The following is a 12745-nucleotide window of genomic DNA, read 5'->3' on the forward strand; positions in this document are numbered from 1 at the left end:
TACATTCTCGGGGCGTCATAGCCAACCTGCAGCACCCTCCAGCGCCACTCCTGGTCCAAGCCCCCGACACTCCCACCTGGATCACCGCTTCCGGCTCCCACTCTCTCCCTACTGTCTACGCTACGCCCCCAGCACCCATCAGGAGTCAATCGGGTCACACCCAGACTCAGAGCCCTCCCACACCCGAGCCAAGGCCCACCCTGCCCCTGCCACCCTCACAGCCTCTCCCCTGCTGGAGCTACTTCCCAGGAGCCACTCGATCCCAGCAGAAGGACGTACTTCACCCGATTCCCCTGTGGCACTCACCACCCACCTCTCCCGGGAGGATGCAGCCTCAGAGAGGGCAGGAGCAGCCTGTCTTGTCCCCAGCAACTGGAACAGGATGAGGAAGTTGTAACTGCGCTTGACGAGCCCCTTCCTAAGGAAGCGGTCACGGATGACAATGGGGCGGGAGGAGGCCGAGGCTGGAATGGCGCGGGGAAGAGCCACCAGTCCGGACACCCACATTCTCCCTCCTTGGTCTCACTTCTTCGCACCCCACCTCAGCGGATGCGCTTGCTTCTAAATTCAGTGGAAACTCAGACGCGGTGAGCGGAGGACTTCCACGCTGCCCTTCCCACGTGTGCTGGTCTCAGCACCCCCGGAGGTCCTGGACTCTGCTTTCCTCCTGGCTCCCAGGCTGTCCCCTTCCCATCCACACAGTCCACTTGTCCTTCCCTCCTGGACTACACATACAGCACGGATGGGCTGTAAACCTCCAACTGCATAAAACCCTCCTGGCCTCCATCTCCCTCCTGCCCCGGCCCCAGCTCTCTGCCTCACTTTGCTGCAAAACTCTCTGAACGACAAGCATGGCCTATAGGTGCCCACCACAAGCCCTCTCCTCCCATTCCCAGCAAGCCCCCGCCCACACCACACAGCCAGCCCAGCTCCTGCCTCAGACCCACAGGGCTCGGTACATAGCCCTGGGTCCTCTCGTGGCCTCTGCAGAGCAGAGCATGCTCTTCCTTCCTAAAACTCTATCCACAGCCAGGCCACACCTCTGCTGCTCTGCCCACTGCACCGCCAGCTGCAACCTGTAAGCCCAGGTGCCCTGGTCTCCATCACAGGGCAGCTCCTCCTCCCCGCTCCCCATTCTCTGGGAGTTCTGTGTGGTCTCAAGCTCTGAAGATAACAGAGACACCCATGTCCTTCAAATTGCCACCTCAAGCCACACGTCTTCCCAGACCACGGGATGGCTCACCCCTCATGCCCTCCAGTCCTTCCTCTGACTACCACATGCAAAGTGGCACCCGCAGGCCTACACCCTGTATGCTGTAGCCCACCTTCTACATGAGGGAAAAAGCACAGAACTCATCACCATCACTCGTCCATCCATGTGCTGACTGCTCTCTGCTAAGCACCGCACTGCACCAGGCTACAAAGAACACAGGCCTGGAGGTGTCTTGTCCCCAGAACACGGCCCACTGGGCAGAGTTCAGCTGGCTTCACTCAGTCCTGAGTCCTCAGCACCTGGCAGAGGCTCCATAAACACTGGTGAATGGATAATGAACAGGAGGAGGGCAGCCTGCCTGGCTGGACAGACAAAGGGCCAGAGAGCTAAGCAGAGAGCAGGATGGTAGATGGGGCATGGCCATGGACGGGAGGGCAGACAGAACCAGGGAAGCAGCCACCTTCCCGCCTCCTCCCCACAGCCTGAGGTCCTGGCACTCAGCGGGGATCATGCGGGGGTGAGCGGCTGGAGGCCCCCATGTCAGACACCAGGCCCCTGCCCTCATCCCAGGCCCACTCTGTGTGGGGAGCTGGATCAGCCCCGACCCCACCCAGGTAGCACAGTGCTCTTAGAAGCAGGGGAGGGAAAGCCTCGCTCCTGGGCCCAGAATCTCTCTTGGCAAATGGTCCGCTCAGACGGCCACAGGAGACAGCACGTGCCAGGAGCCCTCCTGGAAATAAAGCAGAGTCCCATGGCAGGGGCCCCGTCACTGTGTCCTCATCCCAGCCCAATTAAGTCAGAGGAGTTTCAGGTGGCCAGACATGGGCTGACCCAGCCAGGAGTAGTGCCAGCAACTGAGGGCCTTGAGGCCCCAGACACACACAAGGGCAGGAAGCTGCCAGCAGCCCTCACAGGCCTGGGGGTTCTCAGGAGCACCCTCTGATCTTCCCAGGCCCTCCAGGCTGGAACCCCATCCCAGGCCCCACATCTGCTCCCCAGGGCATCAGGGGCTCAGCGACATGAGAAACTGCAGCACCCCCACACCCCAGATGCACACATCCAGGCTAACAGAGGGAGGCCAAAGTCCTGGGAAAGAAGCAAAATGGAGATGGGAGGGCAGAGCACCCGCCTCCCCTCCCAAGTAAGAACATGGAAAGCACCTGCCTCCCCTCCCAGGTGAGAACACGGAGACTCAGATGCTCCCCAGGCAGCGGGAAGCATGGGCCCAGGGCCTCCCCAACAGCTCCACACCAGCCCCAGGAGCAGAGCAGCCACAGCCAGCCTCTGAGGGCGCACCAGGCTTTGCCAAGCAACAGATCAGGGTGTCTGCCTCTTCCTCCAGCCCTCTGAGCACCAACTGAATAAACTCTAATTAAAAACAACAAAGTAACAAGAAAGCCACCCACTACCCACAGGCCCTTGGCTCAGAGGGGTGAGGTGAGGGATCCTTCCTGAGCCCCTCAAGGACAAGCACTTGCCCCACAATGGACTCAGCCCTCTCCATGTACAGACACACACACAGGGCTCACGTGTCCCCAGGTGCCTCAAGCGGGAGCAGCGGAGCAGCTCCCCCACATGACTTGGGGACAGCATGTGGCCCCATGGGACACAGATCACCTCCCACCTGGGGTTCCCCGCACAACCCAGGCTGCCTTGAGGGAAGATGTGTGGAGGCGGAGGAACCTGGAAGCCACCCCAGCAACGCCCAGCCCTGCTGCAGACACAGGAGAGCAGAGACATACCCAAGCAAAGGGAAAGAAGGGTGTTCGGAAGAACAAGAGGGAGAGGCAGAGAGATACCAAGACACCAAGAGGGCCAGAGACAGTGTGGAGAGTACACAAAGGGCTAGACAGCAGAGTGGGAAGAGAAGGGAGGGGAGAGGAGGGAGGAGAGGGAGCGGGAGGGAAGAGAGACCAAGAGAGAAACAGAGTAGGGAGGCGGAAGGGGGAGGGGAGAAGGGGCAGGGGAGGAGCAGCAGCCCTGGACACTTCTTTGTGCACTGGGAGATCCAGTGGTCCCGCCCAGGGCTTGGTGCGGCTCCTCCCGGCCAAGCGCACACAAGATCAGCACCATGGACAGCGCCCCATGAGGCCAGATCTTGCCGCCTCTACCCAGCTTCCACCCCACGACCCGCACCCCTCAACACTGTTTATACCCCAACAATTCATTACTCAAGCAGATGCTCGCTGCCCCCTGCTGGGTGCCCGCCCCCAAGTGAAGCTCTAGGGACCCCTGAAAAATTAGACGCTGTTGTCTTCAGGGACTCGCATCCACAGCGGGAGAGAGAGGTAAACAGCTACAATGATTCCGGGGCCACCTCCAGGAGTGCTCACTGGACATGGAAGCGCCCAGTCCTTCAGGGGCCACAGTCTCCACCAGTCACCTCCCACCCCAGCCCCCAACAGGCATCACTAGTGGAACCACGGACCCCCACAGGGCCTCCCATAAATTCTGCCACAGGACCGCGCTGCAGAAAGGCACAGAAGCCACCCCAACACTGCTAGGCCGAGCACATCACAGACAGCTCTGGGGACCAAGTCTTCCATGTGATCCCCCCAAGCCCAGTTCTGCAAACACTGCCCCCACCCAGCAGGGGCTGGCCCCAGGCTCAGGAGCAGGAGAGCATATGGGGGCAGCACCCCAGGATCCAGCAGGCAATGTGGGGCTCCCTCCAAGGGCCTCACCCAAGAGCCCAGAGGCCATGTGGCTGACTGCTTCTTCCTCACACACACAGCCTTGGAGACATGAGCTCCAGACTCAAGGACGTCTATAGCCTCCTCCTTCCTCCTCTGCCATCAGCCCAAACACCCCTGCATATGCACTCCTGTGCACCAGGTGCCTTGGGACAGTCACTGGGTCAGGACAGGGCTCTGGAAGGGAAATGCTCACTTGCTGTGGGGCCTGCTCCCTCCTCTTCCATCTGACGAGGCTCAGGAAGAGCAGATGGTGGTTCCTGGCCCAGCAGAGCCTCTGAGACTGGAGTTGTGCTAACGTGCGCTGTAGGGGCAGCTCCCCAAGCACTCACTCACTCCCCCAGCCACCTCTCTCTGCACCAGAGCCACAGCAGCCCAGCCCAGCCTTCTGCCTGGCCGGCCAGAGAAGCAGAAAAAAAGACCCCACAGTGCCCATTGCACAGATTGGGAGCTGACACCCAGCAGGGTGGGGTGCAGAGCCCTGGGCCTGAGCCCCCACCCAGCCCCACGTGGGTCCACTTTCTAGACCTCTGGTTATTCTGGGAATTGCGAGCTGTTGTTGCAGAAAGTGGCTGAGGGGAAACTGCTGAAGCACCTTCCTGGTGCTGGGAGCTGTGAAAGTGCTTGACACACACAGCCTCATCCTGGGCAGCGTGAGGGCTCCGAGGTGGACACCACAGGTTAGGGACAGAACCCAAAATGCCAAGTGCCCCTCCCAGACCACAGGCTTGGGTGACGCTGGACATCCAGCCCTCCTCCTCCCTGGGAAACCCCTCACCTAGGCAACAAAGCCACCTCCAGCAGGTACCATGCTAGCTCAGGCCAGCCATGGACACTGGTGGCCCCTGGCCTGTGGGCTCTGCAAGCCAGTGCCTCCTGTGGACAGGTCACTGTGATCCTCCCTTCAGCGAGAAATGCAGCACTGGCACCTCTGGGAGAAGCACCCCCATCCCACACAGGAAGGCAAACAGGTTTTCTCACATTCGTTCATCTCCAGCAGGGCCATGGGGGACCTCAGCGAGGAGACTGCAGTGCCCAACCCCATGGCACAACCAAGCTTCGGACAGCAAGCGCCCGGCCGCTCAGCCTCCCAGCCTCAGCCTGCCTACCCTGTGAGGACAACCACGAAGTCCATGACATTCCAGCCGTTCCTCAGGTAAGAGCCCTTGTGGAAGACAAAGCCCAGAGCGATGATTTTGATCCCTGCCTCGAAGCAAAAGATCCCGATGAAATAGGGCTCCGTGTCGTCCTAGGAGAAGCACAGAACAGAGGTCACCCCAGCCCCTACCCGGTGCAGCAGCAGACAGATGGTTGGTGAGGACCCCACCCCACTGCGCGGTGGCCACAGCCATCATGAGGGTTTGACATGCCTCGCCTTTTCCCCAGCACCCTGCAGGTTCTCCAGAGTGCCATTCCCATCACTGAGCCTGCCTGCTGTCTGCACGTGTCCCCTAATGGGATGCACCACTGTTTACAACAGCAACGTCCCAGTCATGCTGGGGGCCCCTCATGCCTCCCACCCAGCCATCTCCACTTCTGCCCGCGTCACTGGTGCCCCGGCCTCCCTGCTAGCATCACGCATGGGCCTTGCTTCGGGGAAGACAGTGATGTAACAGTACTAGTTATGGGTGCTTATCAAGTAGTTTTTTGTGTAGTAACTAGGGTGACCCTTTAACACCCCATGAGGTCATCCCCATTCTAGCACGAGGGAGACAGAAAGCATAGAGATGCCCAAGAGCCAGGCAGAGGCCACAGCAGCCTCTGGGTGGGAGCCTGGGCTCCAGCACCACGCACGGCTGCCTGGATACAGCTCGGGCTTTCTTGAGCTGAGTCCAGGCCCTACTTATGCATTCAACATGCACCCAAATAACCAGAACATGCACATCTCAACAGAAAAAAAGAAAAACAGAAATAGAGAGCACAACCTCGGCCCTGAGGGTGCCGAGCGATGACTGCCACATCTGTGAGGACCCTGGGGGCAGCAAGCCTGTCCAGGCCTGAGGCTGGGAGCCACCCTGGGCTCAAACCTCAGGAAGCCAAGCCTCCCAGAGGGTGTGGCACCTGCAGACAGGGCTTCTGCAGCTAGATTTTGAGAAAGGGAACCAGGTGGAGCAAACTGCAACAAAGGAATGAAGACAGCTGATCCTAGAAAGATCCCTTTCCTGTATGCCAGGCTGAGCTCCATCCAACAGCCTCTGAGCACAAGAGAGCCGGGCCAGGCCCTTCCAGTGCCGAGCTGCGGGCAGCAATCAGGGTAGAGATGGGGCTGTGTGGAGCTTGGGGAGACCCCAAAGACTCCTCGTGAGCACACACAGGTAGCGCTGGCAGGGAGGGCCCCTGGGCAAGGTGAGCCCCGGGGGGTTGGGGGGAAGCCAAAGGAGCTGCATGTGCCGGGCTGGCACGGGGGTGTCGGACACCTGCACTCCAGGGCTGCTGCCTTAGGAAGCAGGTGAAGGGGTAGGGAGAGGAGGTCAGCTTCAAGGACCTCCCCTGAGGGTTCACCCTCAGGACTGTGGAGGTCACAGGAGGAAGCAGCTGCTCTGCCCCGCCACGGAGCAGCCAGGCAAGGTGAGCTTCAGAAGTTCCACAGCCTGTTCCTTCCTCCCCAGGAAGCCGGGCTCTCCAGGGCTCTCCCGCATCTGACTCCTGCCTCAGGCTGGGCTTCTCCTGCCCAGTGGTGGAGCTGGCCCAAGGCTTGGCTGGCAGTGCCTGGTGGAAGCTGCCGGCACCCAAGGGTCCCTCGTGACCTATGCTGACTCACAGTAGGCAATAAGGCCTATGCTCTTCCTGGCCTCAGGGCTTCTGGTCTAGTTTAGTTAAGAGGGACCCCTTTTCCCAAGGTGTGAGGTTGCTGACCATCAACCACAGGGGAACAGTGGGGCCTCAGCAGACAGAGATCTCCACAGAAAACTTCTGGATGGAAAAGAGAACAGGCCAGATGCACCCTCAGCTGGGGAGGAGGCCCCACCCTGAGCCCTCTCCTCACAGCTCTGCCCTGCCCAGCCCAAGGCTGAGGGCTGGCTTGAGTGGGAGGGATGGGTGTGCAGGCAGCTTGGTGTTGCACTGCAGGCTCAGGCCTGGCTCAAGGCAGCTCCAGAGTCAATGGGTCGGTGGGAAACAGCGCCTAGAGGCAGGGAGCCAGGGAGGCCCCACCCAGGGCCAGGCTGGCAGACAACTGAGGGGCTACTCCTGCACCACCCAGCCCCGGCCAGCTCCGTGGGCAGCAGCACAGCCTCCCGTCCATCCCACGGGGCATTAATGGCTGGGCCTGCACACAGGACTGGGGTTGGCCAAGAGCTCCGCAGACCTCCAGGCTATCCTAGAGCGGGCACATTCTGCAGTTTTCCCAACAGGTTAGCTGGCCACCCCTGACCCATGACCACAAAGCAAACCCTCCCACACCTGTGAGGCAGGAACTTTCACGGCTGGACACGTGCCGCCTGACAAGGCAGAACAGCTTTATCCTCCCTGCCCCCACCTTGGCCTGGCCTCTGGGCCTGCATCCCTCTAACTCTGGCCCTGCCTGGCTTCCTGTGGCTTGGCATTCGAGGCTCCCCGCCTGAACCCTCAGGTTCCCCTCATGCTCACCCTCTTCTCTGGCCTCCAGAGTGGGCACTTGCCAGAGCGGGGCCCTACCAGGCTCCTGCCCAAGTCCCCCACAGGGACCATGACTCACACCTGCCTCATGGTGAGGCTGGGCTGTCCACACTCCTCCTCCCCACCCTGCCCCAACCCAGCCTCCACTGTGTGTTCCAGACTGTGCTCCATGAAGACCTCCTCATCTCAGCCACCCACCACTCATCTTCTCCTGGTGCCCCACCTCCAGGACAGGCTCCCTGTCTCCCCTTCCCCACCCCTGGACCTGCAGTGGCCCAGGTTCAAGAGGAGTTCAGGTTCAAGGCTAAAGTCTGAATAGCCCTTGACTCAAGACACTGGGGGTGGGGGGTGGAAGCCAAGGCTCAAGGGAAGAGCCTGACACCCCAGAGAGGCTGTCACCTGGACACCTCTGGCCTGCACCCCCTGGGCCCACACTTGCTCTGCCTTCTGCCCACCCAGAAGCTCCGGTCTTTGGGTGCACTCAGAACCCGAACAAGGGGCCATCCATGGGAAGAGTGGGGGCTGGGGGACATGCCCTGACCTCAGTAACAGTGCTCAACTCCAAAATGCTGCCCTTCCTCCGACCCAGTCCCTCCAAAGACCCCATGGAGCTGGCCTTCCACCTCGCCTCCTGTTGAGCCACAAGAGGCCTTGCCCTGGCACCCCAATTCACACAGGCTCTATGCTACACCAGGGGCTACCACTGGGGCCTCTTGGCCAAAATCTAGTAATGGGTAAAAATGATTCAGAATGTTAGAGAAAGAATGCTTCCCACAGGACAGGGAGGCCCCCAGGAGAAGGGGTTCCAAGCAGGTGCACACAAGACAACTAGGAGGGAGAGGCTCAGGGTTCCCACATCCAGGCCAAAGCCCATCTCAGCCCAGCAGGGCACAAGTGACTCTCAGAGCCAACATTCGGAAGAAACAAATACCCCTTCCCCGCCCCAGGTTTAGAACCTGGGTTCCTGGATCAAAGTCTAGCGCTGCAAGCCAGAATGGCCATTGAGGTGCAGAGACAGCTCTTGGCACAAGGCAGACCGCCCGGGGGCGACTGTGGCCCCACCCAGCGTTGAGCTGGTGACCCCAGCTGCCCTGGCCCTCGAGGAAGGTGTTATCTGCCAGGTCTTTTTCCTTCAGCAGAGAGGGACCCTATCCAGACGACTCTGCCCGAGAAAGCTGTGCTCATGCACAGACCCTAAAGGAGAATGGAGTCGCGACCTCCCCACCACCCCGCCCTCTGGCCCAGCCCAGCACTCACCAGCCGCTCGGACATGGGCGTCTTGTCCCCGTCAGGGAGGTGCTGTTCCAGGGCCAGCACGATGCAGTTGGCGATGATGGTGGCCAGGATCATGTACTCGAACGGAGTGCGTGGGTTAAGGACTGGCCGGGAGGCGCCGCAGGGAGGGAGACATGAGGCCGAGGCCAGCAGCGCCCAGTGCAGCAGCCACCGCCAAGCCGTCTCCGGAGAGGCTGAGACCACTGGGTCTGGAGACCCCCTTGGGCGGACGCGGCCAGGTCTCCCTCACTTCCCGCCCCCATCCCTAGGGGCGGCCACAGGCGGGGCCTCCGCAGTCTGGACCGCCAGCCCCTCCGCCCGCCAGAGCAGCCGTCAGCACCGCGGACAGCGCCTCCGCCCCGGCTCCGCCCGGCTCCAGCGCCCCGAGGGGAGGGGGCCGAGCGCCCTCAGGAGAGGCTGGAGGGAGACCCCGCGCAGGCGCACGCTGCTCCCTCGACACGCAGCACATGGATCTACACGGCACGTGAACATACATGTAGCCCGCATCGCGAACGCACGCACGCGCAACGCCGGGCTTCGGCTCGGCCCGCACACGCAGGCACCTGCAGCCAGGCGCGCGCACGGCCGCGTCCCCCCGGCGCCCGCACCTGCACGGACGCGGCTTCGCCCTCGGTGCCCTCCAGGCTGGCCGCGCGCTGTGCAGCGACCAGGCTCCCCAGGACCCGGCGTGCGTCGGGACGAGTGCGAGGCAGAGGGGCTCCGCCCCGCGCCCGCCGCACTCACGGAAACGCTCCCGCTCCCGTCGCTCCGAGGGGCCCGGGGCGCTCCGCCCCATCCTCGCCCAGCGCGGCGTCTCCCGGCGCCTCTCCGGGTCGCGCCCTCCCGGCCACCGGGAAGATGGCCCCCGCCCCGGCCCCCGCCCCGGTCCCCGCCCGACCCCGCCCGGCAGGATATGGCCACTCCGTGATGCGCTTCGCGTATTTGCGGACGACGTTGTCCTCGCTGAAGACGAAGAGCGAGCGGTTGACGGTGAAGCAGTTCTGCTTGACCGGGATGGGGTTGTACAGCGCCATGGTCCGCGCGCGCTGCGCGATCGACTGCTTGTAGAGGACCCGCTGGCCGGGCTGCAGCCCCCCGGGGCCCGGGCCCCCCGCCCCGCCGGCCCCGCCGCCCCGGGCCCGCTCCCCGCTGCCGGGACCCCCATAGCGGCCGCCCAGCTCGTCCCCGAAGCGGACCATGGCTCCCGGGCCCCGCGTGCATCCCCGGCCCAGCGGCCCCGGCAGGGAGGGCGCAGAGCAGCCGCGGAGCCGCCGGGACCGCAGCACACCTCGCCCGGCCCCGCCGCCACCACTACCACCACCGCCGCCGCCGCTGCCGCCGCCGCCGCCTCACCCGACTCGGGGGCCCGCGCCACGCCCTATAAGGGGCTGGTCACGTGGCGCGGCCCGACCAATCAGCGCCTGCCCCGCCCACCCGCCGCGCCGGCCCCGCCCCGCGGCCGCCCCCGCCCCGCCCCGGCCCCTCGGGCTGCGCCTCCCGCACCCGGCGCCTCCCACCCCGGGGCTGGGCCGTCCCCGGAGCGCGCGGGCCCGCGGGTCCTCGACGGCCGCTCCGCACCAGCCCGGGCCGTGCCCGGAGCGAACTCTGCTGGCCCTGCCGGCCCCGCCGCCCCTGGGCGCCCTCGAGCTCCGCGGACTCGGCCCGGTCTGAAGGCGCCACCAGCCGCGGGGCTGCAACCCACAGCCCGGGCCAGGCCCGGGCCCGCCCGCCGCGTCCCGCCCTCCGGGTCCGCTCGGCTCCCGGCCTTAGTGCCACGCGGACGCCCGTGTCGGGGCCCCCAGCCCGGGTGCGGGACCTCCCGTCTCCACCGGGGACTGGCTTCGGCTTCGGAATCTCACCTGGGAGAAGCCTCCCACCACCGTGCGGGCCACACCCGTGAGGGAACCCGTCACGGCCACCGCGGTCCCCCGGGCCGCCGTGAGCGTCCACCGCGGGCCGGGCCTGCCCCGGGCTCCCAGCCCCAGCTCCAGGTCCTCACGAAGCTGACAGTCTTGTACAAAGCGCAACACTCACTTCCTGCGGGCCCGTGGGTCCTCACAGCCTCCAAAAAGGCTGCCCCAGGGTCGTGGGAGACCTTGGGGAACAAGGGACCCTCTGGGACCCGAAGCTCAAAGGACGCTGAGTGTAGGGTGAGGCCGTCTGAGCGCGAGGCAGCCCGCACAGCTCCCGGCTTCTGAAGGGCCCCTCGGGCTGCTGTGTGGAGTGGACTGCGCCCGGTGCTGCATTGTTTAGGAAGCAGTCAGAGACAACCCGCTTCCCAGCCAGCAGCAGCTTGCATGATGCCATTGAGACCTCACTGAATACACTGAAGCCACCGTCTCTCCTCCCTCCAAAATCCCCGCATACGCTTCCTGCCCTCCTGCCTCTTGCCTCGTGGCCCTGAGTGGCTGCCATAGCACAAGGCCTCACACCCTTACACCAGCGTCTCAAACGGAAAGGAAGTGGCAGGTGTCCAAAGCATGTTCACTTTGTGTGTCAGTTTACGATTTTCTTTTCTAACAAAGGAAAGGCTTCACAGAGGCTCCCCTGCAAGCATCTCTCTAACCCCGTTAGGCCTCCCTAGGCCATGTGGCCAGCCCTGGCTTTAAAAGGGTGGGAAAGTGAACATGTGTCAAAGTGGACCAGGACCGCCAGCACACACTAGGCGGGCCAATAGTTGCCCCAAACAAAATCAGGGTTCGCTTAGCTGGGAAGCAGGTGTGAAGGCTATCGGGGAGGCTGCCAACGGGCCTGTCAACAGAGAAAAGTCGCAGCCCAATGAGGTTTCGACGCAGTGCAGAGAGAGGTGGTGTGGTTTGAAGAAGCGGGCAGTGAGCAGTGCCTCTTTCTCCTGGAGCAGGTGTGTCCAGCATGAAATGTGGAAGAAAGATAGAAGTCAAGGCTCTTCGTTTTTGGTCTCAGCGACTGTGTCGATGAGGATGCCTTTTGCGAAGATGGGGAGGACGGTGGGAAGAGCTTGTTAGTCACAGGGTGGAAATTAAGCACTGCCTACTGGGCACAGAGGTGGAGGTGCTCTGCAGGGGTGGGGTCTCTGAGGGAGGCCACTGATGCGTCTGGAGGCTGGGCTCGCCATGGCCTCTCTGTCCTTCCCTGCTGTGCAGTGTGATGCTAGAGCTGGCCTTCGAAGCCACATCAGCCTGTTCCTTGACCTCTGGTTTCTGGTTATGCTAGGCCAACAGGAGCACCAAAGGCCCTTGAGGGAGGGAAAGAGCAAGGCCAAGGTGTCTACTCCTCTGACTTCCTCCAGCCAGGTCACCGAGGGTTGCCTGTGCACCTCAACTGAAGCTCTGGCTGGGTCAGGCACCCACCACTCTCCTTTCTCTCTCTCCGGTTCCAGTTCCTGCCTCCTCCCCTTGTTCCCACCAGCGGAGGGTAGCATCATGCAGGCACGGTGACTCCTGGCCCTTGGGACATCCCTGTGCCCTGCACAGACTGTGGTAGATGGTCCCTTCAAATGTCACCCTGCCTGACACATCACCACTGAGGAAGCGGCCACAGAGATACAGCACACCAGCACTCCCCAAGAATGAAGGTGGTGAGGGAATGGGGGCGTCAGGAGAGTGCCCGGTCTGGAGCCAAGGGAGGAGTGCCTGTGGTCCACAGAGATGAGGACCAACATTCAGCAATGAGAGAGGGAAGACAGAGGTGCCCATCACCCGGACAGTGCAGTTCCATAGAGGAGCAGCCTGAGTGAAGTAGATTGAAGAGAATGAGTTGTGAAGAAGTGCCCAGTGAGGATGCGCATACAGCAGGTGTAGACAGCTTGCTCAGTGAGGAAGTGCCTACAGCAGGTGTAGACAGCTTGCTCAGTGAGGAGGTGCCTACAGCAGGTGTAGACAGCTTGTCCAGTGAGGAGGTGCCTACAACAGGTATAGACAGCTCGCTCAGTGAGGAAGTGCCTGCAGCAGGTGTAGACAGCTTGTCCAGTGAGGAGGTGCCTACAGCA

At 62.6% G+C, this 12745-nt stretch overlaps 1 protein-coding gene across 8 annotated transcripts in view; it reads right to left on the reverse strand.

The window, feature by feature from the left end:
• Positions 1 to 10139, reverse strand: part of CACNA1B (calcium voltage-gated channel subunit alpha1 B) — a 237984-nt gene extending 227845 nt beyond the window's left edge. For all 8 annotated transcript variants that reach the window (XR_012516448.1, XM_074394405.1, XM_039461495.2 and 5 more), the window contains exons 1-3: positions 9694 to 10139; positions 8761 to 8866; positions 5016 to 5155 (exon numbers count right to left, since the gene is read on the reverse strand). Coding sequence is in view for 7 of the 8 variants with exons in the window: in XM_074394405.1 (XP_074250506.1) it covers positions 5016 to 5155; positions 8761 to 8866; positions 9694 to 9977 (530 nt within the window). In the remaining variant the exon portion in view is untranslated. The remainder of the gene's footprint in view (positions 1 to 5015; positions 5156 to 8760; positions 8867 to 9693) is intronic.
• Positions 10140 to 12745: the final 2606 nt, after the last annotated feature.

The sequence above is a fragment of the Saimiri boliviensis genome, chromosome 2, assembly GCF_048565385.1.
Source record: "Saimiri boliviensis isolate mSaiBol1 chromosome 2, mSaiBol1.pri, whole genome shotgun sequence".
NCBI lineage: Eukaryota > Metazoa > Chordata > Mammalia > Primates > Cebidae > Saimiri > Saimiri boliviensis.